The sequence below is a fragment of the Artemia sp. Qi Xiang Cuo genome, chromosome 7 (assembly GCF_049724085.1).
Source record: "Artemia sp. Qi Xiang Cuo chromosome 7, ASM4972408v1, whole genome shotgun sequence".
Taxonomy (NCBI): Eukaryota; Metazoa; Arthropoda; class Branchiopoda; order Anostraca; family Artemiidae; genus Artemia; species Artemia sp. Qi Xiang Cuo.
Genome location: NC_142800.1, coordinates 26977031 through 27004874, shown reverse-complemented (window position 1 = coordinate 27004874; position 27844 = coordinate 26977031). Strand labels below are relative to the sequence as shown.

At 35.4% G+C, this 27844-nt stretch overlaps 1 protein-coding gene across 3 annotated transcripts in view; it reads left to right on the top strand.

The window, feature by feature from the left end:
* The window catches only part of Tis11 (Tis11 zinc finger protein), a 114526-nt gene that overhangs the window by 25509 nt on the left and 61173 nt on the right, over window positions 1-27844 (top strand). The window contains exon 1 of one of the 3 annotated variants that reach the window (XM_089092145.1): window positions 19021-19260. The exons of the other annotated variants lie outside the window; for them this stretch is intronic. Within the exon in view, the coding sequence (XP_088948271.1) occupies window positions 19159-19260 (102 nt within the window). The 5' untranslated portion in view covers window positions 19021-19158. Of the gene's footprint in view, window positions 1-19020; window positions 19261-27844 lie in introns of those variants that run through there. 3 annotated transcript variants of the gene reach the window in all.

Below are 27844 nucleotides of genomic sequence, written 5' to 3'. Positions count from 1 at the left end.
TGGATTTTAGAACTGATTTTAACTCTATTTATGTTGCTGAATCTAAATATGAAACCGGTTTTTTACAATCACCCCTACATGTTTAGAGGAATTCACTCATCAACCCCTACTCAAAAGTTACAATCTCGAGTGATGTAAAATTTATGAAAGGATAGGTTCTTGTATATTTGCCATATTTCCAGTCTACCTTTTATAACAATTGTGCTAAAACTATAATATATATGGAATGAATAATAATTATTTAAAAATAACTATGAATTCAAATTCTTTCCAGCCCAAGATGCGAATCAAACGAATCAAGCTTGAAATTAGAGGGGATGGGTCAAACATTTCTTTTAGGCAAAGAGAAGTTGTTTTTAAGCCTCAATAAGGAAAACATCTAGCAGTTGGCCTCAGGCGGCTTGGTGCTGCGATGAGTTGTTAGTAGTAGTAGTAGTAATAAGGTAAAGATATACTAAAGAAAACTGACGCGTTTCTGTGGATGCTTGAATTATGCAGGCTTATCTTAGTTTCGATAAGATTTTTGAAGAAACTAAATTTCAGTTGGGGGGCAAACCGGGCCTGGGGGGGGGGGGGCAAACCGAGGTCTGGGAGGGTTATTTTCCCCTGCCCCATAGCAAATTACGCCCCTGACGTTCTATAGGGAAGGGTTGGTTTAGACATTAGCTAGAAATTGGTTTCCGTTTTTGTTAGAATAGTTCTTTCCAAGGCTTTATAGCCTACCTAAAATAAATTTTGGGTGCGGGGTCTGGAATGCCAAAAACAACATATTTCAGGTGATATTTTTCTTGTTTCATTTCAAAAGATTTATTGCAAGGTATCTATCCTTGTCGGATGGTATCGGTCTTGATTGCTTTGTCAGATATAATTTATCAGCTGATCATTTGGTTTGTCATGACAATCTAGTGGCTAAAACAACTGCCTAAGGGGCCATGGGTTTACGTCCCAGGATAGATTTTTCATCGCAATTTGTCTTTATTTTTTCTCCCAAACGCTATTTAAACGTCTTTCTCTAGGTCTAGGGTTCCCTCAGTTCCAGCAGAGAGCAATCTACAATTAGTGTATCCCAAGAGACAGGGTCGTATCCTGGATTTTTTTTTTGGGGGGGGGGTGCAAAAAAACTTAAAAAACATCAAAAATTTGTTTCTATTAATTGTTGTTACGTTTTTACGAGTCGGGCAAATATTTCTGGGGACGGGGGTTTCAAACCCCCTATCCCCCCGGATACGACCCTGCCTTGAGATGTCTGATATCAAGGGTCATAACCTTCATACTAGTAGAATAGCCTGTCGGACGACTGTCACATAAACACGTACTCTCTTTTGAGGACCTGAAACTTCCTGACTGACTGTGTAGTATAATTTAGGACTACTCGCGTTAGATATCCGTTATGTAAGGTCGGTCATATGGCAGTTTTCACATTAGCAATTGTCTGGGAGTTACGAATTGATATCAAACATTTCGTTAAGTTTCATCAAGTTTAGTCTTACCTATTAACGGCTACGATCCTGAGAAAATTTGCCTTAGTTTTGAAAAAGAGAAACACCCTTTAAAAGTGATAGAACCTCAATGAGAATCACAACAGAAACATCACGACAAAAATAAAATCACGAATAAGAAAGATCACGAATGCGTGTTTATATGTTGCTTTTTTGTTTTCGTTTTTTGTTGTTTTTTTCCCCAGGGGTGATCGTATCGATCCAGTGGTCCTAAAATATCATGAGAGGACTCGTCCGAACGGAAATCAAGAGTTCTTGTGCCCTTTTTAAGTGACCAAAAAGATTTGAGGCCCAATAACTAGGCCTTTTGATATAACTTGACCCCCCCCCCCCACAACCCCAGGGGAAAGGTCTTTAAGTTATAAAATTTGCCTATTGTTTACGCATAGTATTTGTTATTGGGAAGTATGCATACATTTTCGGGTGGGGGGGGGCGAATTTTCCTCGTTTTTTTTTTCATCGGGGAACATCCATCGGAGGGAAGTTTCCAAGGGGCGAGTCGTCAGGGGAAATTATAAACTGGGGGAATTTGCAAGAAGTTTTTATGTGTCTTCCTTTCTAATTTCCATCTCAATTTTACGCGTGGATTTGTTAAGGGTAATTATCCTGGGTAGATTTTCACTGGGATTGAATTTTTTAAAGGATATTTTCGTGGTAGAGTATTTCTTAGTGGAGGTGGGGCCAGATTTTCTGGTATTATTTAAAAAACGATCAGAAATTAAATAAAAAAATAAGTTTTTTCCCACTGAAAGTGAGGAGCAACATTAAAACTTAAAATGGACCGAAATGATTACTTATATGAAGGAGACTGCCTGCTCCTCAGCACCTCGTTCTTTATGCTAAATTTTGAATTTTGTCCCAATTCTTTAAGAACGACTCCAGAAACACAAGTGTCGTTTGCTTAGAATAATAAGAAGCTTTTTTAAAAGTACTAAAAAACTTTAGCGTAAATAGCGAGATGCTGAGGAGGAGGCGACCCTCTTCATATACGAAATTATTTTTCTTTATTTTTAGTTTTAATGTTATTCCTTACTTTCAGCTAAAAAGACTTTTTTTATTTAATTACCAATTAAAGACGTAGCATTTTTTCATTTAATGGAATTAACATTTAAAATGTTTAAAGTTAAAAAAAAGGCTTATTCCTCGGTTAAACAATAAAAACGTAAACACAAAATTGAATACAGTAACTAGGTTTATTTAATAAGAATTCAAAATGTCTAGATTTTCCCAGACAGGATTCCCAGGAAGGAAAAAATATGTTCAAATGAGTAGGGCTACTATATAGTTTAAAAATGAATTTTGAATCAATGATAATTATTTTAAATAGTCCCGTCTTGGACTCGTTATCTGAAGAAGAAGGAATCCAGTCCTTTCACCAATTAAATAAAAAAACAAACAAGTTTTTTCAGCCGAAAGTGAGGAGCAACAATAAAAGTTAAAACGAACAGAAATTATTACGTATATAAAGGCGGTTGTCCCCTCATCAACACCTCGCTCTTTAACGCTAAAGTTGTTTAGTACTTTTAAAAAAGCGTCTTATTGTTCTAAGTAAACGGACCTTGCGTTTCAGGAGTCATCATTAAAGAATTGAGACAAAATTCAAACTTCAGCGTAAAAAGCAAGGTGTTGAGGAGGGGCGCCCCCTTTTATATACGTAATAATTTCTGTTCGTTCTAAGTTTTATTGTTGCTCCTTACTTCCAGTTGAAAAAAATAGTTTTCTTTTTATTTCTGATCGTTTTTTAAGTAAGGCCAGTAAATCTGGCCCCACCTCCACGGAGAAACCCCCTCCCCACGGAGATATCCTCTAGACAATGCAATTCCGGTTTACCCCAGACAATTACTCATAACCACTATGAGCGTAAAATTGAGACGAAAAAGAAAAAGCAAGACATAAAAGAATTTTGTATAAGAATTCTTGCAAATTCCCCCTGTGTATAATTTCCCCTGACAATTTCACTCCCTGAAAACTTCTTCCTATCAATGTAAAATTCCCCCGTGGGAAAATCCCTACCACAAAATTTGTCCCCCTCAACTAAATATGTATTCCTACATTCCAATGAAAAATACTATGCGCAAACAATGGGCAAATTCTATAACTTAGACCTTTCCCCTGGGGCTTTAGGGGGGGAGTGATGTTATACCCAAAGGCATAGTTATTGGGCCTTTCAACTATGATGAACAAAATAGATATCTAGAAATTTTGATCGGACGATTTTGGGAAAGAAGGGTGAGAGAGGAGGTTTTGCTACCCTCCAATATTTTGGTCTCTAAAAAATGGCTCTAAAACATCACATTTCCGTTTAAACATGACCTCTCCCGATATTCTAGGACCACTGGGTCGGTACGATTACCCCTGGAAAAAAAAAAGAAAAAACAAACAACCAAACACGCATCCGTGACCTTTCTTCTGAAAAAAAAAACAACAAAATTCCAGATAGGAGCTTGAAACCTACATTACGGTTCTCTGATACGCTGAATCTGATGGCGTGAGTTCAATTGAGATCACTTGACTTTTAGGGGCTGTTTCCCCCTTTTTCGAAAATCAGGAAAATTTTCTCGGGCTCGTAACCGTTGATAGGTAAGACTAAACTTAATGAAGTATATATATTCGAAATCAGCATAAAAATTCCATCATTTAGATATATATTGGTATTAAAATTCCGTTTTCAATTTCGGCTACTATTCAGCCGGGTTGCTCCTTACTTACAGTTCGTTACCACGAAATTTTTGATTAATTCATCATTTTGTCCATTTTTAGCTGTTGTCATATACTTTAAAAGATGTTCTGAAGAGATATAACAACTTTCACTTGATGACAACCGTTTACAAATTCAAACCACGTGGAGCAACCACGTGGAGAACTATTCAGATTGAAAGTTTCAAAAGAATAAATTTATCTCACTTTTTCAATTGTTATCAACTATTTGTTTAATAATATCTTCCCTAGTGAATGCGTCATCTTCCTGGGTTTGTTTATTTTTGTCGCTAAAGCGTCTGGAAACTAAACTTTAGGTGGGGTCTTTGTGGTTGCACAATGTTGATCGTAAGTGTTTTGGAAAGTTTGCCGTTGAGCGTACCTCCAATTCCGCCTTGTCTTCTTTTAAGCCTCATTTGGTTGTATATCTGTGCCTCTAGTCTTGCCATTGTGTTCAGGGTTGTCGCTCCTAGGGATTTATCACCTTTTTCTTGCCTAGTGGTTTCGATTCGCCTTGAGATTTTTAGTGATTTTTCGATTTTATTCTTGATTTTGTACTAAACTCGCAAATGATACGGAAATTCAATTGGAAAAAGCACATAAACGCTTGGTTCAGAATAAAATTATTATTTGTATTCTAATCTTTAGGAGACATTCTGCACACAAGCAAGCACATTGTACCTTAGAAGGTACAATATTCTTTTGTTTTCATTCAAGATTTTTTCATTCAATACCTTGTATGGCCTTCTTTCTTGGCAATTTACTCTAAGATAAATTAAAACCGTACCCTTTCTACCACTTTTAGAGAGATAAAAGGCAATTTATAATTTTAGGGATTTTTTTTTCACCCATTTAGTGTTTTTTTTTCTAGGATGTTAGCGATTTTATTTTTGTCGTGATGGTACCCGCTTCTCTGCTTCAAAACCAGCGGCACCTCTTCATTAGATTAGAGGTTTATAAAAGCCTAGGGCAAGCTTTTTCACCTCTGTATTGAACTGGCTGCATTACAGGGTCTTGATTATGAATTAATGCACGTCTCTTTTAGCATAGCAATGGGTATAGACCCTGGCGCCGCGCCGATGAGGGAAGACCGGCGGCGGCGGGGTAAAAAACAGCACGCCGCGCCGAGCCGCCGGTAAGATGTCGGCGGCGCGCCGCCGGCGCGATCAATGTTGACCGCAAACATTAATGTTTCATCACTCTTTCTCAAATTACAGCTTAAATTTACAACAGATTCGAGCCTATTCATGAGTTCAAAAATTCACAAGTCACTGGCTGGAAACTGATCTTCTTCGTTATTCATCAAGAGAAGTAGAAATCTGATAGAAACGAAATGGCTGTGGCGTTTCAGAACCCTTGCATAAAACGAGTAGTTGAAGTATTAGCTATATATTCTTAACATAAATAATTATCAAAATTAGTAGTTTTTTTCATCGAGCATTACTGCATATAAAACTTCAAAATACCGTATCAAAAAATTCGTCAGTTATCTGGGTAAAAACTTTGAATTTAACTTTGAACTTGAAAGCTTAATTTTTTCAGAATGCCCTTTGCCTATATCTGTTTTGTCACCTTTAAAACAGTTGAAATGGGCGACTTTGATATTGATTGTTTGTTTTTTTTTGCTCTTTTGGATTCCTAAGAAGCCTTCTTGCATTAAAAACTGGTTTTTAATAACAATTTAACAAAATGCATTTTAAAGATTTTTTTTTGGCTTCTTTATAGAATATATGTCATGTAGGCAGAGGCTGAACTGCTGCTTTTTTATCGCTTTTGGCTGCTCTTTTGGATATTATTCATTTTTTCTTTTGGGGATTCATTCCAAATTATACGCTGATAAATACCTAATATCAGTCAAATTATAAACTGTATCTAAAAGGAGTAAATTTAACAAATTGAAAAATACCTGATGATCACATGAGAACACTTCAATTACAATGAAACAAAAAACACTTAATAGTTTATTCGCTATGAAGAAAAATGAAGTGCCAGCTATTTTTTTAGGTAAAAAAATGAAAAAGCTCGTCCGTTTTAAGTGTAATTAAATGAAATAATATGCAGACTGAAGTAGCTCCAGGAATATGTTGAAATGTTCATCATAGTTCGTCACCTACCCCCCCTCTATAATACCTCCCTACCTCCCCCCCCCTCTGGATACCACCTTGATAGGATACCGTCTCAGCTTTCATTAGAAAAATAATTTACTGAATAATTAACAAGGTCACTATATGGTTCAAAAAAACACGCAAAATAACGTTAAACAGCTTAGTGTTCCTTGAAAAAAAAAAAATGAGGGTATGAGTAAAGGGGTGGAAAGACAACAACAAAAATGTCAAAATTATTTCGAAACACAACAAATTACTGGAAAATTGAGTGATAGAATCGCCTTGGTACTCCATAAGATCCAAAGAAACGAATTAAAAGGGAGCACACACAAAAGCCAAAAAAGGTCAGTAGCCTATGAGAAATCGCAAAATACCCAAGACAATGAACAAGTCCTAATTGGGGGCCCTGGGTCTATCAAAATATTTCAATGGTTTCCCAGGGAATTTGATATCCTTTCATTCTGTCTTCAATGTAAATGAAAAAAATAAGTATGTTTTTTGTACCTCTGTTTTCAATAAAAAATGAGGTATTATCATTTAAAGCTGATAGCCCCTATCTCCCTCCTCTAGTTTTAATTCTTTGACATTTATTTATGAATAACATTTTTTGGGTAGTATTTGTTTAAATATTTAATTCCCCAACCTTGTACATAGCTTAGTCTATAGCTAAATTTTGTCTCAACCGAAGGCTTTTTTTTTTGGGGGGGGGGGATAAAAAGGTTCCAGAAAGAAGATTGTATTTTCTATCAGGTGTTCAATAATTGATTATTAAAAATTAAGAAAATCTGATCTAAAAGCAGCAAAAAAAAAAATCTGCAAACTTACAATTCAGCTGCAGAAACGATCTGTCGGCTTCCAATTTCAAAATCCAACAAAAGGCTGAAGCTGTATAGTAGTGAATGCGTTCTATAATTCTATTCAACTTGGAAAATAAAATTATTGACTACGAATGACGTAAGAAATAGCGACTGGGAAACTGCATTCGAAATGATTTAAACTCATTTCATAAAGACGATACTTTTTTTTTGTCAACATATGAAGAACTGTGTATATTGCAATATTTGCAATATCATATTGCATCTGTCTGGTTTTTATGAAAAGTAACAAAAGAGACGAAAATTAATGAACAAGAGAGCAGTGAAGAATTATGGTATACACAGTAATATTTGGCAAGGACAGTCACTGGTGGTAACTCACGAGAAGGTACACTTTGGGTTTTGAGGTGCCAAAAACCCAAATTTTTTTTCGGGGCGACGTATACACTTTTGAGAAATTACCCGAACAATTGGGGCCAGTGCAAGCTCCGCTTGATTTCTCATCAGGAAAATCGAAATACTAAACCACACGAGAAGGAAAAGCTCCGACTTTGCAGTTGACGCAATAAAGAATTGCCGTAAAAATACTTTAAAGTTGACCGAACGCCGCCGCCTCTGCCGGCGGTGGCGCGCCGGCGGCGTTACGACACTTCGCCGGCGTTCGACCGGGCCTCTCGTCGGCGGCGTTCGGTCGATCCGCCGGCGCGGCGCCGGAGTCTAAATGGGTATATCAAAATCATTTTATCATCGTCAGGGGTATGGTTGGGGGCAGGAAATCAGAATTGTATTGAGCGAATTAAGATCCGCGTTTTCAGGCTCAGTGGGTTCAAACACGAGTTGTTCTCGTATAGTTTCAAGTTTTTCGTCTAGTTTCAGCGAGTTCGAAGTTTCAACCCCGTGTTTTCCTCGAGAACCCGCTTTGTGAAAACGCTTGATGCACTAGACGAGAAAAAACCGTTTTCGAAGGCGGGTTGTTCACGGCTCAGCGGGTTCGAATACGGGTTGTTCTCGTCTAGTGCATCAAGCGTTTTCACAGTGCGGGTTCTCAAGGAAAACACGTGGTTGAAACTTCGAACCCGCTGAAACTAGACGAAAAAATAGAAACTTGAAACTAGACGAGAACAACCCGTGTTCGAACCCGCTGAGCCTGAAAACGCGGCTAAGAGTTTTTTTTACTTGAGTAAAGACGTTTGAGGGCAATGGTCCTCTCGCACATGGACTGGCATCCAAGCAAGACACGGTGGATGATTTCATCAGCTGAGTGGCAAGTATGATGTAGGGGAGAATGGTGCATCTCTAATTGAATAGGACATTATTAAGTACAAGGCCATCTGATTTCAATCTGAAATGCAGGATAGCTTTGATCTCTTGAAGAGGAAGGAGATGCGATATGTTGGTTGTGACTTGTTAGTATTTTTTTGCCTGGGGTTAAGGAAGTGGCCTTGGCAACTAGAAGATCTAACGTCTCGCTATGCTTAATACTTTTCTAAGCTGGTAACACGCTGGAAATGTATACTATTACCTCTTTACTATAGACTTAGGAGCTGTCTTTTGATGAGTTTTAGATACTTATTATCAGCAATTCTATTGATCTTTTGAAGGAGCAATATTGCAGATTGGGGATTCTTTAAATAAAGAATATTTTCAGTTTCAAGGTAATATTTCGTAAGCACATATATGGCAAAGAGATTGGCATTCAGTTCAGCCGATAAAATGGAGGATTTACATGGGGAACATTAATTTAGTAGGGGTGGGGTGGCTAGTATTACTGCTACTAACAACTCATTGTGGCTCCAAGTCGCTTGAGACCAACACAGCTGAGTATGCTACGAGCAAGTGTGTGGTTAAACCTGTTTTTCTAGCCATAATTGTGTTACCTTTGGCTTCAAAAACCGTTTTTTACGACTTTCCTGGAAATAAAACACCTTGTGTGAAGTATATACTTACCAGGTTTTATTTTGGACATTCATTTGTTTTTAAAACCGCTTCTAAAGTACTCTAAGAACAATTACAGGTCGGAAAACGTGCAACGTGTTCTTATATACGTATTTGGGAGGACTCGAGCTCAGTCTTGTGTTTCATAGTTGTTGTTTTTTTAATATTGACACGACTCAGTATGGTTTGAAAACTTCAGTTTTTCTGTGGGAGAGGGGCTCACTGGAAACTTTCTTGTGCAAAAGAGGGCATGCAGTGTTGGCGGCGCAGCTAGAGACAGCAGATTCTATACATCTTGTGATGCCAAGTCAGTTCGGCCTAGGATTTTCATGGGAGCTAGATAAACCGGATTAAATAATGACCATACCTATGGAAAATGAAATGTTCCATATATAAATGTATTTACGCGCACTGAAACTATTGAAGTGAGTTATTGGAGAGTTAAATCATGATAAGAACCTTAGCTTGTTTGATAAGTACTATTACGTTTTATCACATGAAACTATTTATAATGCAAAAATTTATTCGAAGTTCGATATCATGTTTTATTGGTATATTTAAATATTTCTTGCCCCCCTCTCGGATCCGTCTTAGGTCTATTCATACCTGAAACCCATAATTTTCTAAGATTTTTATTTAGCTTGTTTAAAAATTATATGTTTTTTGTGGTGCTACAATATTTTTGTCAGTGTTGCCGTGTTTAACCGTGGGCCTAAATAAGCAAAATAATCAGTTAAGTTTGACAACGCTTTTTGTCCGTAAAAAAATAAAACATACAATCTATTTCTTCCCAAGAGCAACTACACCTTCAAAGGGAAGCTAATTCTTCTTAAGCTGTTTGATATTGTTTATTTTTAGCTTGTTTTTTCGCTGATTTTTCCATCACTTTTCTTAGAATTTGGCGCCAGGTCTTTTTTCTTTATTAAATAATAAAAAATTCAACTGAAATTAAGGAGCAACATTAAAACTTAAAACGAACAGAAAAATTTCTGTACATGAGGATGGCTATTTACGCTAATGTAGCATATTAAAGTTTTTTTTTTAAATACGTCTCTTTCAAATCCAACCGCCTTAGTGTTTCAGTAGTCGTGAAGAATTGCGATAAAAAGTCAAGGTTTAGCTTAAAGAGCGAGGATTGAGCATTGGGGAGCCCCCCCTCATACGGAATAATTTCTGTTCGTTGAAGTTTTAGTTTCAAATCCTGCTAAAAAATCCCCCTCCCATGTAAAATTTTCCCCTGTGAGCTTTCCTCCCCGTATTTCCCAATAACAAATATTATTTATGAACAATGGGAAAATTGCGTAGCTTAAAGCCCTTTCCCCAGGAACTTTATTTCATCCTCAAATGCATAGTTATTGGACTTTTTAACTATGCTGAATCATGGCTATCTTACATTCGAGCTTACGATTAGCTTTCGAGCTTACGATTAGCTTTCATTTAGCTTACGATTGGGCCGAGTCGCTCCTTACAGTTTGTTACCACAAACTGTTTGAAAATCGAATTCCCACTTTTTCCTAACTTTTAAGGTATATGTGGCTGTTTTAATTTCCATTCAACCAAATCAAACGATCAGATTCCATTTTCATTGTTCTTTGTTCTCGAATAACCTCTTTACTTTTGATTTTCCAAAATTTATAAATGAATGCATAAATGTAGCACGGAATTGCATCAGCGGCAACGCTATTAGCGTTGCCCATAATAAAGGCCATGAGGCTTCAATGTTTTATTAATTTTTTTTCCAGAGTCACTTCATATAGAAGGGGTGGTCGTAGAAGTTTCGGAGAAGGCTCATTCGATTGGAATGACTCATTCGCTAAAGCGTTGCCCATAGTAAAGGCCATGCGGTTTCAATGTTTTATTATTTATTTGTTGTTTTTTTTCAGAGGCACTTCACATAGAAGGGGTGGTCGTATAAGTTTCGAGGGGCTCATTTAATTGGAAATAGGTAGTTCTAGTGCCCTTTTTAAGAGTCAAAAGTCGTCGGAGGGCAACTAGCCCCCCCCCATGCCCTCTTTTCCTCTAATACATCGGATCAAAGGGCCAATAATGCTGAGGCTTTAGACTTTTACGGTTATGAAAGGGCAAAGTAGCCTAACTCCTGTTTGTAATGATTTTTTTTCGTTTTAATTTTGATTTGCTTTTTCAATTTAAGTTTCACTCGTTTTAATATTTATTTATTCACTTATATTAGTGCCTGTTGTATGTTTCTTTGCTATGATTGTTTATTTAATTTCTGGTAGTTTTGAGTTTCATTTATTCTTTAATAATAATTTGAGTCGTAGTTTTGAGTTTGAATTATTGTAGGAATTTATATATGCTGATCTTAAATTAAACATGTCCTTTATTATTATTTTTTTTGAAAAAACTTCTTTTGCGGGAAGTTTTTTTTTTAATTAATTACTGTGAAAAGACACAAAATGCCTTCGGTAATCTTTTGAAAACTGTTTTTTATGATCTTTAATCTCAGGTCAAGACTAAAATAGAATGATGTTGGGACCACATGTTTTATTATGTAACATTCCTTATCAAGATTTGGCTCCTTATATTTATGTGAATTTTTGTCAGCTGGAATAACTCCATTATTTTTTCTTCTCCGTAAATTTGAATGATTAATTTCTCAACACTTCTAAGGTTGGAGGGTGTAGTATACGCCTTTTTAGCATAGTAATATAGCGGAGCTCAGTTGGGCGAAAAAGGTATAATAAATTGAATTCGCTTAAAATTACGTTAAATGAGTCACTAAGTTAAGGGACTCTAGATGGCATTGGCGCTCGATTGGCGTTTGTTCATTTTTCTTTTCTTTCTTTCTTTTTTTTTTTGTCATGGATGATCGTATCGAATCAGGGGTCGTAGAGACCGAATCAGAGGTCGCGGAGTAATAAAAAAAACACAACGCTTGTCGTATAGGCGTTTAGTTTTGATGCCTTTCCCCTTGTGCTTAAAATGATTTTTGTTCTTTGTAAGTTTTAACTTGACCCTTTACTTTTAGTTGAAATAACTCGTTCTTTTGTAATCAAATTTCAGTAAAATTTTGGTGAAATTGATGCAATTGCTGTGTCAAATCACGTCAAATCACGGCCTTTTCCTATAAAAATTTTCTTTGAGAAACTACTTTTAATTGCTAAATTTAGATTATGTATTTTATATTTTTACAGGTGAGAAATAGATAAATAATTAGTTTTAAGAATATCTAAGTTTTAAATATCCAAGAAACTAAATAAAAAAATCGAGCTATAGTCTTATTTAGAGTGGCTTCATTTTGGTATAATTCTTCTTGGCTTCCGTTGTTAGAACTATTCACAATGAGATTTTAATAAATCTGAGATACAGATAGCGCTAATTTGTTCCAATCAGATTTATTATTGAATTTTTTGACTGGCTGAAATATTCTATGAAAATCCTGATTAGCTTATATTAGCGCTAGCCAAGGCCGGATCCAGAGGGGGTACCGGGTTTGAACCCCCATCTATGAAATTATGCCCAAGTCATAAAAATGAACAAAATGCACATACAAATTTTTTACGTTTTCACAATTTTTTTTACCCCCCCCCCTCCCCGAACAAAAATCCTGGATTTACCGTTGGCGCTAGCTAAATCTAGGTATTGGTAAAATCTCATTATGAATGGGGCATTAGGTATCCGATGTTTTTTTTTTTTTTTTATCTTTCTTTGAACCAAACAAATGTTGCAAGTGCACTCAGGTGGTTGTACCGATAAGTCAGTATTCTTTCATGTGACGCAATAGCGAAAAACACACCCGATTTCAGCCTAACAGGAAAAACAACATCACTTGCTTTTCTTGTTTTCAAGGCTAGCTTTGTGATTCTAAGCTGATTGAACGCTTAAATAATCTTCTTTTGGTAGTAGGAATTTCCCGTTTGGGTTTTTGCGCATTTTAAGCGGCGAATAGATTAGGTTTTGTTGGAAATTGTGCTGTAGTAGGATCTAATTCCGTTTGAAATTTACCCTTGTTGAATTTACCATGTTTGCTGAAATCTTGCTGCCTTTACACTGTAAAAAATCTGATAAAAAACGAATTACATAACTTATTTCCGTTGCAAAAGACGCGAACATTTTTTTTTTTTGCGTGAATAAAATTCTCGAGCAAAAAATTCGGCCGTGAGAAAAATTTGCCATTTGTAGCTGATTCAGGAATGGTAAATAATGTATCGATTAGTTTTAATAGTAAAATGTTATCTCGAATACGAATTTATAGGAATACGAATTGTGTCGAATACGACATATATATTTAATATATATATATATATATATATATATATATATATATATATATATATATATATATATATATATATATATATATATATATATATATATATATATATATATATATATATTTTTTATATATATATATATATATATATATATATATATATATATATATATATATATATATATATATATATATATATATATATATATATATATATATATATTTATATATATATATATATATATATATATATATATATATATATATATATATATTTATGTTACGGTGAATGTCTGTTACGGTGACTTTCACCGGTGAATGTTCGAAATTCCTTTTTCTCTGCTTCGATTCAATTACCTTTGTGAGTCAGCTTTTTCAGTCTTATGCAACCTATGATGGTAAAATTTAGGTTAGGTTAGATTATGTTATTTTAGGTTAGGTTAAAATTGGTTCTAAATATCAGAAATGGGTTAAAAACCTAACTTCAGCTAACCTAAACCAACGTAACCTCGTCTAACCACACCTAATCTAACCTAACCTCCCATCATCAAACCTTGCATTAAATTGAAAAAATTGACTGGCAACGGTGACTAAATCCAAGGATAAAAAGAGGTATTTTGGACATATATATATATATATATATATATATATATATATATATATATATATATATATATATATATATTAGAATTTTTTTGCTCGTGTCGTTTAATTGACTTTGTGAGCCTGCTTGTCCTTGTAAATCATTTTTGAAAAGACTGCTTCCTAACATTGATGCTTACGTCAGAATCCTCTTCCCTGCGACTGGAATTTCGATATTCGAAAACTAAATATAGAAACTGAAGACTTTGTCATTTCCTTTTCGAAGCTCTTGGCTATTTGGTCTAGAGGAGATAATTCTTGATTTGGTTTAATGTTCGATTTTTACATTAGACGGACGTTCGGATACATATCAAAATAAGTCATTAGCGAGGGGATACAAAAGCAAGAGGCCATTTTCACGAGGATGCGAACAGGATAAAAATCCGGTATCCATCTGAATCTATGTTTTGCGCTGGATTTGTCCAATCAAAGTATTTTTGTGCTTCCATACTCCTACAATCCATCTCCTGTTGAACTTGATAAAGAGCCTTAGTAGGCCTACAACTCTGCCTTTCGACTATAGTAGAACGGATTCACAATATAAATGTTAAACAGTAGCGAAAATTCCTATACTCTCCATTAAAGATTTTTGGGATACATCAGTCGTATACCTTTCTTCATGACTCCGCCTTCTTTAATATTTATTCTGTGGTAGTAATAGAAGCTATTGCTCTGACGCAAAGGGAAGCTTCCCTTTCCGCGCGCTTTAACGTGTAATTTTGAACCTACTGTTTAATTGGCTACTGTTTAATATTTACACTGTAAACGGTGTGGACAAATCCACCTTTTTATGGATCAAATAGTTCTTTTCACGAGGATGGGAAGTGAAAATAAGTTCAACTCTCATTCTCGTGGAAATTGACCTTAAGATTGCAGTTCTGTTAGCCTGCTAGATTATGAAATTGAGAAAATACCTTCAAAGCGTTTTTTTCCCCTATCTATTCTGGCTTCGAAAGCTTACAAGTAGAAAGTTTTTTTTAATTTGTGGAAAAGCTTCAACTACCTTTTTTCTGCACATCCTCTATCAGAGATAACCAAACATTTGATTTCACCTGGAGACATCTGTTTTCTAAAGTCATACAGTCATGGACACCCGCAAAGGAAGAAGTAGACTAGAATTTCACCCTACCTTCCCCCACTGAAAAAATACAGGTGCTTCTAAAATTCGGTAAAAAAACGTGACGCTTGTCTGGAATTTTATTTTCAATTCTTAACCCCTTGTGCTTAAAGTACCAAGGACACCAAAATGAAAACACATTTAGCCCTCTTAATCTATTTTAGGTCTATTCATACCTGAAAATCCGGGTTTCCTACGAGTTTTTGTTAAGCTGCTATTAGCATTTTTAGTTTGAATAAATTCGCAAAACAGTGTTGTCAATAATAAAACAACGATAAACTTCGGAGCTGAATAATATCAGCGAAAACTATTTCTTACGAATCCGACACTCTTTTTCATTTGTGAAAATTCGAATTTACAAAATCTGTTGATTGTTATATATATATTAGTGAAAATACACTTTGTGAAAAAAGTGTGACCTCAAGTTCAGAAAGTGACTATTCTGATGTGTCAGAAAATATTTTGATGATGACCCAGCGCTAGATGGTATGGAAGATACCATTTCAGGATACTTGTTCCAGCTAGACCCCGACGCCGTGCCAGCGAATCGACCAAACGCCGCCGACGAGAGGCTTGGCGCCACCGAAGTGTCGTAATGCCAACGGCGCGCCGCAGGCACGCCGCCGCCGACAGAGGCGGCGGTGTTCGGTCGATTTCAAATTAATTTTGCAGCAATTCTTTATTGCGTCAACCGCAAAGTCGGGGCTTTTCCTTCTTGTGTGGTGTAGTATTTCGATTTTCCTGATTAGAAATCAAGCAGGGCTTGCACTATCCCCGAATTTTCGGGTATTTCCCTGAAAATCTATGGGTCACCCCGAAAAAAAATGTGGTTCCCCGAATCCCCGAAAACCACGCAATCACGGTGCCACCCCTAGCGATTTATCACCAGTGACTTTCCCTGCCAAATATTGCTTGGCATACCATAATTCTTCACTACTCTCTTGTTCATTAATTTTCGTCTCTTTTGTTACTTTGCATAAAAAAGAGACAGATGCAATTGCAAATATTGCAATATACACAGTTCTTCATATGTCGACAAAAAACAGGATCGTCTTTATGAAATGAGTTCAAATCATTTTGAATGCAGTTTCCCAATCGCTATTTCTTACATCGTTTGTAGTCAAGAATTTTATTTTCAAGTTGAATCCCAAAAAAAACAAACCTTCTATTGTGACAAATTTAGCTATAGACTAAGCTACTTACAAGGCTCGTGAATTAAAGACTTAAATGGAAGCTAACGAAGAAATATGATTAGAAAATAATTTTTAAATTATTGCCTATAGTAGGCGGGTTAGAGTGATATTATTTTAAAATGATAGTACCTCATTTTTTTATTTAAAGCGGGGATGACTAAAGGTTAATTTTTTTTTTTTCATTTAAAATGGAGACAGAAGAAAATGATATCAAATTCCCTAGGAAACCATTGAAATATTTTGATAGACCCAAGGCCCCCTATTAGGACTTGTTCATTGTCTTGGGTATTTTGCGATTTCTCATAGGCTACTGCCCTAATTTGGCTTTTGTGTGTGCTCCCTTTTAATTGTATTCTTTGGATCTTATTGAATACCACGGCAAATCTATGACTCAGTTTTCCAATAGTTTGAGATATATCTGAGTAATTTTGACATTTTTGTTTTTGTCTTTGTACCCCCTTACTCATACCCTCAATTTTTTTCAAGGAACACTAAGCTTTTTAACGTTATTTTGCGTGTTTATTTGAACCATATAGTGACCTAGTTAATTATTAAGTAACTTATTTTTCTAATGAAAGCTGAGACAGAATCCTATCAATGTGGTATCCAGAGGGGGGGGGGAGGGAAGTATTACATTTAAATTATAATATCTCGAAATATTTTTTAATGGAAAGCAGGGATCCCCAATTTTTTTTTCTAATTTAAAGCAGAGACGGTATTTTATCATGGTGGTATCCAGAGAGGGGGGGGAGTAGTGGGCTATAATATTTAAATCATAATACCTCGATTTTTTTTAAAGAAGGGGTGCCAATAAGTTAAATATTTCTGTTATTTAAAACACAGACGGTATCCTATCAAGATAGTATAGAAGAGGGGGGGGCATAGGGAGATATTATATTTATGTGATATTAACTTGATATTACCTTTTTTTAATACAAGATATCTTTTTAAGAATCCAAAAGAGCAAAAAAAAAAAAAAAACAATCAATATCAAAGTCACCCATTTCAACTGTTTTAAATGTGATAGGCAATATTAAGATGGTCTGGCCTAAAAAATAATACACACGTATAGTCAGAAATCCATTGCAAATCCATATATATCTAACTTTGACGGGACTCCCCCCCCCTCCCGAACGCACGCCTTTCTGAAAATATACACCGAATTATAAATCAAATCAACCAAATATTTTTTGTACAGAGCCGAGACTGTACTGTCCAAAAACATTTAGTAGTTCATCTCAAGTCAAAGTAATAAGTATTTTTCATGCTCTTTTATAATTAAATAATCACTTTACAGGGACTATTAATTTTGAGCCATGAAGGGGCTAGAAGACTCAGAACAGCCCATAGAAACCTAGTAACCCTATGCTAAAAAATTTGCTTCTTTAAATAACTGGCTAAGGAGAAAAATAGGTCATATGTAGCTGACTAATGATTGAAGCTGACTTAGGCTATATATTTCCATATTAGGGGGGAGTAAAGCATAGGCTCGTGCTATCAACTTCAAAGTCTAATAACCATAATAATTTATTTATTATGAAGTAACTAAATAAGAGTCTTTTATTCAGGCTCATCGCTAAACAAAATATAACCCAGTTGTGCTGATGATTTGTATCTGGTAATTATGTTAGTGATTCCAATCCTCAAAATCTAAATGGGGCAAAAATAACCAGTTAGCCATGATAAAATAAAAAGTAGTAAACTAGAAATAAGAAGGTATTTTTCAAAGTCTAACTGAGGCAACTGCTCCCCCCTCGCATAATTGGCACCCCAAAATTATGTGGCCTAATGCTGAATTAGACTAAACAGTGTACAATGGCAAGTACAAACAATACAATAATACATTACATATGATTCATAATATAATAATATATATTACATAATAACAATGACAGATAATGATCTAATAGTAATGCTTTATTTAATCAACATTTGTCATTCAGAGAAGTCATGACTCTCTAATCTTATTCTTAATATAATTTCCGTTTTGTTCCACTAATTTTTTTTGGGTACTGTTATAATATCTGGGCAACATTCACGAATGCAACTTGAGAAAAGCCAAGATCAGATAACATTACCCAGTAATTTCCTATCTTATTGTCTATAAACAAGGGGTTTCTCACTCCAGGAACTATATTCAAGCTTTAGTTTTTTGGGATTTAGGAGGAAAAAGGTACCTAGGTTAGTTTAGGTTATGTATTTATTATATGCTATGCTTTACCCCCACCCTCCTAATGGGCAAATATATAGCCAAAATTTGTTTCTAAACTATTATATTTTCATCCTATTTTGTTTTATTTCACTAGCATTAACCAAACTTCACTTCTCACGTGTTCCCCAGATATTAGAACAGTACCTTTTTTCCTGCATTGCTTTAGTATAACAGTGTGACATCCTTTTCAGTAATAAATACCCATAATTTTTTGAAGGCCTATAGGATATATGTTCTGAAAATTCAATCGATTATTATTATTGTTGCTGGTTTGCCTGTGAGTCCAGGCAATTTGATGTTCATATGTTAGTCCTAAAACTCAGCTGCCCTTGCCTGAGACTACAGGCAGGCAGACCTTATGTCACTTGTTCACCTGCAAATCCAGGCAACTTGTTGGGTCAACCAATTTTGAATGAATTTTGTGTTAGTGTAACTGTCTGAGCTTATAAACTGGGTTGCCTGTCTAAGACTTTAGGCAGGTAGACCCTATGCCACTTGTTTGCAAACAAGGCCAGGCAACTTTTCAGTCAACCAATTTTCAATTAATTCTGTTTTAGTGTAACTGTCTTGGCTTATAGATCGGGTTTTCTGACTGAGGACTGCAAGTCCAGGTGACTTAGTGGTCATGTTAATCCTAAAACTTGGTCAAAATGCCTTAGACTCTAGGCGGACAGGCCTACTTGGAAAGTCTACTTGAATTACAATAGAGATGACTAAGATTTTTGGGCTGACTCACAACAGACAATGTCTATGGAACTTGCTGATGAAGAAGCATCCTAAGCCTAATTTTCCTGTCCACATAAATTCTCAGGTAGGTTGACTAAGTTTTAGGATTGATATGTGACCACCAAGTTGCCTGAACTGAAATTGGAACTATGAAAAGCCATCTGTATGACTTTGTTGTTTTATCTATGCATCAGTGGGGTAATGTAATTTCTTTTTGTATGAAATTTTAGTGGATCATATATTAAATAAGAATACCAAAAAGCATTCTGTATAACTTTATTCATGTTTCTCTATAATAATTTGATGCTTAAAAAGTCATAGAGAAGACTTCATATAATTCTCCATGTTTAAAGGAAACACAATATTGCCTATTGTTTTGATTTTATATGGTTTTGTATATAAGAGTAAATGACAATATTTGTTGCTTAGAGTATAAAGAACCAATGACTTTAATAGGCCTAGTCAAACAGTGCTCACCCAAGTAATTTGTATTTCTAATATAAAAAAAGCATAAAAGGTATATGCTACTATTATATAGTAACTGAGGTAGATTTATATCAAAATATTCAAGCAAATAGCACAACCTACTAGGTGTCTTACCTTAGCCTACATAAGGTAAGCTATCGGTGGAAGTCATTAGGTCTGCAAAACTACCACTAGGGTAGCCTATACATTGATACTTCCTTTTAGAATCATTAATGTTTACCTTTACACTGCTTCATGGTTAAAAGATCCTGGAATGCCAAAAATCCTAGTAACATCAAGACTAGGCCTAGTCTAACCAAGCTCTTTTCAAGAAGCATTCCTTAAAAGTATTTTTCAAAGAAAAGAGCTTTGCTGAACTAGGTTCTGATTTCTGTTTTACCAGAACATACAAGAAAACAACACTTTCTAAGGCTATATGCTGATTTTTTTATTTTTTGGTCATTTTCTGCTGTTTAATAGCACATGTTCTTTATTTTTGAAATTGGCCAGGAACTTTTGTATTGGAACACATTATGTAAACAGGCGATCTTTCTCCTTAAAAATGAATTATCGGTTTTTCACACTAATTTAAGACGTATATGGCTGTGTAAGTTTGCACTTGACCAATTTAATGAATTAGTTTTCATTTTAGGTGTCCTTGGTACTTTAACAAACCTGAAGCACGGTGTATAATATATCGCATAGCCACATTCTCGGCCTTTGTTATTTTTTCAAGATCTTAGCTGAAGAAAAACACGTCACCAGAGCTGTACCCAGGGTTTTTGTTAAGGGGGGGGGGGCATCAAAATAATTTTTAGTCAGAGTGGACTAAGTGTTTTTGTCTGCATTTCTAAGACAAATTAATGAGTCGGAGAAAGTTTGGGGGATCTAGTTTTTTCAGTAAAAGCAAAAGTATAATAAGTAACGAAGGTTACTTAAAAAAATGTCTCTTTTTTTAAAAGGTGGACTTCTTAGACCGAGTGGCCGGAGTCCTTGAAGGTGAAAAAGTATCAAAAAAGCACTAAAATGTCTCTTTGGCAACCCTGATCGACTGATAGCCAATTCAGAAACTACTTTATTATTAATTGGTTTCACATGCTTAATGCTAATTTGTCCTGTTATTTTTTCCAACTAACTTAGTAGGGTAACTTCAAGCAGCAATTGCTCTAACTCATTTTTTGTGCTTAACATGTTTTAAATATGGATACCCAATACATATATTTTCTTTAATTTCATTTGCCTATCCTAGAATATACAGCTTATGCTTCAAATCTATTCATTTTGCGCTTGGTATTATCAAGCATATCTGAGTTGTTTTTTTTCATCTATGAGAAAAATTAATAAAATAATATAAAAAAGTCGGTATTTTGACTCTAAGACTGTTTACTCAGATAAGAGAAATCCGGAAAATGAACTTTAGTTTTTTATGTGCCTCTTATCGCTTGGTGTGTTAATAAGACTATAAATCTAATTGGTTCTAAGGATTTGTGCACTAGAACACGATATTTCCTTTTGTTCTAGTTTTATTACTTCTATTTGTTTAATGATATTTCTTCCTCGTTTCTATTTTGAGGTTGGATCAGCTTGGAAAAGAATAATTTATCTTACGAATTGAAAACAATGAAAATGTGCTAATTTCTCGCTATAATACTACGTAGGCTATAAAGTAAAAGACAATCAAATGCTTCGAAGCCCAGATTTAGTGCCACATATTGGGCAGGTTTCTGCCTTTTAAGATGGGGAAAATTGAACTTGGCTAATGAGATTCATTAAAGTTAGCCCATTTGGGTCAAGGGCTGTGCTAGCATAACCCAAGAAAAACTGGCAACCATGCATAGAAGATGGGGCCTGGAACATTAAGCTCTAGGCACCTGTGACTTTTAGTGTGCAATGCTTTGCTTTAAAAGCCTGACGACAATAGAATGCGACTCGGGACCATCGTATGTTCAAAATACATAAACAAATAAATTTTCAAATGGGTATAAATCCATTTATTTAGACTGGAAAAAAAAAACAGGTACAAAAGTCCTGATCTTTCGATCACATATGCAGCGATCGTCATCAGTAGAATTACTAAAATAATATAATTGAAATTAGCTTATTAATACACAACAAAATAAATAACTTCGGGTCATTCTCAAAATAATAAACTTCCGAAAAGTACTTAGAAAATAATGAAATTACTTTTAATAATTCTACTGATGACGATCGCTTTATATGTGATCGAAATATCTGGACTTTTTCCCTTTTTTCAATGTCTAAATAAATGGATTTATCTTCAGTTGAAAATTCATTTGTTCGTCATAGAACGACAACTTGGTCAAGTAAAGAATACCTAAATTAAGGCGTTTTGTCGAAAAATACATCAAATTAAAAATTTACTGACCCAAATCCGCATAATGCAAAAAGCTTGAAAAGAGTTCAACAAATTTAATGTTCGAAATTATAACGCAACCCGTCTGGGCGAAACTTTCATATCCCGCTTGAATTTCGTAAGCCTTTCTGTTGGAAGTCGTAAAACTTGAAACAATAGCATCGTAAAAAGACTAATATAGTAATGCTCAAGTGTGCAATATTTCTCATGTTATGATTAGTCAGGAACTTGAGAGACACTAAAATTATTCCTGGAAATGCATGGAAATAAGGATCGATTGAGCTGGGCAATGTGGTCTGCCTGAAACTTTAGAAAAGTTTGAACTATTGTTAGAGCAAAATTTTTGGAAAATTAGCAGGTTTGTCAGCATTGATTTGAGCTTTACCATAGGTTCACACGGAAGAGTCACAGTGATAGGCACAATCTGTCAATTCTATTATCGAGCAATTTAGTTGCGGTTTGCTCATGCAGGTTTTTCACGTCATCCAATTTGTCAAACTCCGTACTTGTCTCGTGTAGGGCTGTTGCTTAGAACTAATTCTGAACCTCCACTGAAAAGTTCGGAAAATTTTGGCATAAAAAATTTCATATTTGGCATTTCACGCCCTAGCATTAAAACTTTGACATATCCTACATTTTCATTGAATATTTCTGATAACTTTTCACGACGTAATACACCGGGGTACCTGAAGCTACCATGCCACATGACTCCTCGATTATCTCATTTTACAGTAGGTTCCATTCAGATTGTGACAAATGTTTAGTAATATAGTAGGCCTATATTTGTTTGTAGTTATAGTAAGGGTAAAAGTGATGTTTTTATGACCATGATAATTTGTATAAACTAAAAACATGTTTTGCTAAATAGTTTGGGAAATGTAGGCCGAAAACCGACCGAGTGGTAACCGACCGAGTGGGGTTGCAAAAATAACACGAACAACAAGGCTAAATAAGAAGTTAAGGAGGTGGTAGCTCTTCCTATATATGAGCTTATTGATGTTTTTTTCATGTTTTAAGTCACTCTTTACTTTCATTTAAAAAATCCTATGTTTCTTATATGTAAAAGCTAAATATTTTGCACCGTTAGATAAGTGGGGAAGTGATTAAATATCATAAATTAAATTTCTATTCAAAAACAGTCTTTATTCAGAACTTACTTGATATGAAATTAAAAAAAAACATAATTTTTGTACTAGTTGCAGTTAATTTTTCAACAGATTCGGCTGGAAAAATTATTGATATTTTAGTTGTCGATATTTTGATGTGACAGAGTTGATTTTTCATTGAAAGGTCATGACCGACATGTTTAAAATGATTCAAAAATGAAAATAAGGGTCTTTGAAGCTGTCAAGGTCCCCCCCCCCCACCATATTTTTTGTACCCTCGTTTCGGGCCTTTTCTCTGTTTTTTCACTCTTTTTTTGAATAAACTTGTCAATTTGGTCTATTATTTTCGGCCATGTCACATTACCCCCTCCCCCCACACACACGATTTTGCTCTAGATCCGCCGGTGAGGGTTGGTGCAGCGTAGACGTCGTACCTCTCCAGGATATTTGTAGATCTGTCAGATATGATTTTCCGCTGAATGTTAAACCTGTGTAATAGCTTGATTTTTCCCTAAAAAATTGTCAAGGCAAAAAAATGACCTTTTAGTCGATAACGAAAGATGGATGGCAAGTGCCCATTAGATTTTGAAAAATGTCTTCTTAGGAGGTATTTTCATTTGTATATTTGGTACTTTCATTGAAAAAAGGAAAAACTGCAAATTCTCCTCCCCCTATTGTAAATATAATTTGCCTCTCTGAATTTTCGTCAATTTACGCCTCGTGTTGGCTCGTATTCTAGCTGCAATATGGGGGGGGGGGATCAAATAACAGCTCAGTTTTTAAGAATATGCAGAAAACACTCAGTTTTGAAGTTTCCTACTTACACAAACTTTTCGTAGCGTTAAGCCACCCCATGTCGACACACTGACACGCTCCGTCCTAACCTTTTCTGACCGTTTCCTCTGAAGAGCTTTAAAAAAAGCAATCATTTGGTGCCATATTTCAATAGTCCCACTGTAGTCTATTCCAGGGCCAGCCTTTCTCTTAACACGCTATGGAATATTTAGTACTCCTGTATTAAACGTACTCTCTTATATACTGCTAGTTTGGTTAATGCTAATGAAATAAAACAAAATAGGATGAATATATAATAGTTTAGAAACAAATTTGGGCTATATTTTTGCACATTAGGGGGTTGGGGTGGGGAAGGGGTAAAGCATAGCATATATTATTACGTAACTTAACTTGACCTAACCTAGGTACCTTCCGCCCCCCTAAACTCCAAAAAACAACAGTTTAAATATCGCATACGCAATTAAAACCACGCTATGCATTGCATTACTCTATAGCGGTGTCTTGAATTAACCTGTCAAAAACGGGTTTTTCGTGACTGATTTCCATTGCAGTACATAAAAGAGTAGGCTACGTTTAATACAGGAGTACCGAATATTTTGTACTAGAACTATTTTAGATAATATCTAATTTTCATCTGAGACTGAACCAATTGATGGTTCGGTTATTTATTAGTAATAATTTGTATGATTAATTATTGGCAACAATACATATGGCTAGCATATCTATTGTAACGACCTTTTCATTAATCTTTTATCATGGCGAATATTTCAATTGTCGAGGCAGCATGTTTGGTAGCAACTTTACTTAAAAAAATATAACTAAACTTATAAAATAAAGTTATAAAATTGAAATAAAGTTATAGAATCACAAAACTTATATCTAGCGTCATATTCGATTAAAACCTTTTAGAGGCTTTTTATGGACGAATTAGTAAATTTATATAAGTTAAGGTCAAGAAGACTGGCCAATCAGGAAACAAGTTTTAAAATTGACTATTTCCTGATTTCTGTGTGTGTCGGTGACCGTAACAGATATCCTTGATTTTGACTGGGATTGTTATTTTTGGGAACATTTGCTATCAAAATATTTCGTAAAACCACTTGTAGTTGTCGTAGATTGGAGTTTACTGTCTTAATTGATTTAATCAGAGAAGTTGGGATAAATTCAGTTAATGAACATAACTTGTCCTCAAATTTGGCTTTGAAACAATTCGAGATCGTAAATGTTTTTGTCCCGTAAGCAAAATCACATCCCTTTCTTTTGAAAGTTTAGTAAATTAACATAAACTTTTCCGCATTAAATATAGGTTACTGTGATCGGTTGCTATTAATTTTCGTCACTGGCAGCCAGTGAGATCTATTTTATTTAAAGAGGTATGGGTTTCGTCGACTGTCATTGACAAAAATAAATTGGAAACGACTGCAATCAGTTGTACTGAACGTGGGACTTCATGAAAGAGCACGCTTCTAATATATAAAAGAAGTGTAGCTATCTAGGTTTAAACAGTTAAAACAGGAATTCATTTTGGCCCAGAGGGCATATTCGAAAACAGCAAATAATATAGCAAACACAATCTACGGATTAATGTCGAAAATAGTAAATAGATTGAGATCCCGGGAGGGAGTGTGCAAGGGGGCTTTGTGCTCGGACCTTCCCCTTCGATATCTAAAATTTTCTTGAATTGTCTGGGCGCTTCTTATTCAAATTAGCAAATAAAATCAGTTTTTTGTTATTCCCCCCTCCCCGAAAAAACGAAGATCCGGTAAAACTTGCACTAAAATAAGATTCAGTTAAATTCTAGATCTAGCTAGATCCGGTAATGAAATTCACTTAGAACTTAGTGAAGATTAGATGTCCAGTGGGCTTCATTATCAATGCTTAGCTGAATAAAAAAAAAAAACAACATAGGAATGTAAGCACATTCTTAAGGGAGGTAATCAGGCTGGCATATGCCATGGTGTCTCATGGCACACTAATAAAGTATGAGATACTTTCTTATTCTTCCTCTTTGGACAATTATGGAGACAGTTTCACATAATTTAGCCCCCGGAATCAAAATCCAGGCCCTGAGACGGGTCGCTGCAGCGGAGATGAAGCTCCAGGTTTCGTTTTACCAAGCAGAGTCAATCCCGTTCCGCGGCTGCGCCACCAGACGCATTAGAGAAATTTCTTGTTATTCGGGTTTTTATAGAGAAGCTTTTATAGGGCAGCTTGGTTCGAAGTCGAACTCCGGGTTCCGCATTACCGAGTGAGATACCTCTCACAATATTTATAATTTCTATTTGAGCTACCCAATCAGGTACATTTTATGAATAGGTCTGGCTAAAGGTGTAGTTGGGCGGGGGGGGGGAAGAGAGGGGAACTTGCCCCTCCCCATTAATTTGGAGAAAAAATTATTATATAGCCCATGTCCCCTGTAAAATACTGGAGCTACGCCATGGGTCTGGCGTTATCTAAGTTCCATTAGAAATGAGCCTTTACCCAAATAGGTTTGTTTATTTGAATGAATTCTGAATTCAGTGAAAAACTATTGAATAGAAGAAAGCTCAAAATTGTATTTTTTTTTTTCGGTTATAATAGTTCTGATTTATGCTAAACTTTCTTCACGTGAACCGACGCGTATTTTTAACCTACGAATCCCCATGAACGCAATTTTCATTGCTATATGTATTTTTGTTACTCATTTTGCCAAGTGAATTTTTATCATGCCAAACTCGGTTGAGTGTTTTCAGTCCAGTACTTGAAAACATGAAAAACTGGCAGCTTAATTCAGCTCTAATCAAGATAACTTTGATAGGTGGGTGACACAATTTTCCCCGGGAAACTATCAATTGTCCAATCTACATTGCTGGCATATTTAATCGTTTTATTTATTTCTACGTTTCTTTCTGTAGTCTCATGGACAAGGAGAATGTGGAAATGATAAGAGAGGAAACCCAGTTTCGTCTTCTTAAAAATACTTACGCCATTCTGGCACCATGAACTATTAAATCATCTGTTTAACCAAAATCTAAGAGAGTTTTACCTTCTCATTTGAAACCATGCTCTTCAATAATATTTGCTGCATTCACTAGGACAAAGTCGATGAAAAATGTTGTTTTCCAAAATTATTCAAGGATTTTGTTAAAATCATATGCCACTGAACCTAGCATTAGATTGGAAATCATACAGCAAATCTTCCTCAACCTTTCGAAACGGCTGCGTTTCAGATCCATACTTGACAACTGTCCCTGTCGGGCCTTCTGTTACCATAATCTTATTTCTAAAAACGCCCTACGACTTGGCTACACCTTTTCACATCTCCACTGCAACCGTCATTCTAACCAGCGCTAACCACCTAGGCACTGTATATAAATAATATAACAGTAAGATCGCGTCTCAATGAATTTTGACTACTACATCCTCCGCACGTACAAACAGCTCCTCCCATTTAATCTGCCATCAGTGGTCCAGTGTATATTACCCTGGAAGGCGTATTTTCGCAGAAACTTTCTCAAAATTCCTTTGAAACCTACTTGTAATTCCTAAAATCATCTAATGATAATTGCACTACTTATTGTATTTTTAGGGGCGGCCCTTGCCTCAACTTTAAACAGAAACCTCCCCCGTTTAATCGAAAAAAAAACTCCCACTGTCTGATAATGTAAGTTTCAATAAAACTGAATATCTGTATCTCTGGCACAAAACGGGGGAAGTTAAATGGTTTTTCTAAGATTTCCAGGAAAGTAGGTTGTCGGCTTTTAGTTTTCTGTTGTTTATTCGAATTTCTAATCAAAGCTCTAATGAACGATATAGGGTGATCTTTTAAGGTATCGAATCCCCTTAAGGTATCTGATTTTTCTCGGTTATTATTAATATAAGGAATCTGAGAAGTCTCGATATTGAGACTTCTCAATTATTATTCGGTCAACGCGCGACCGATATTAAGC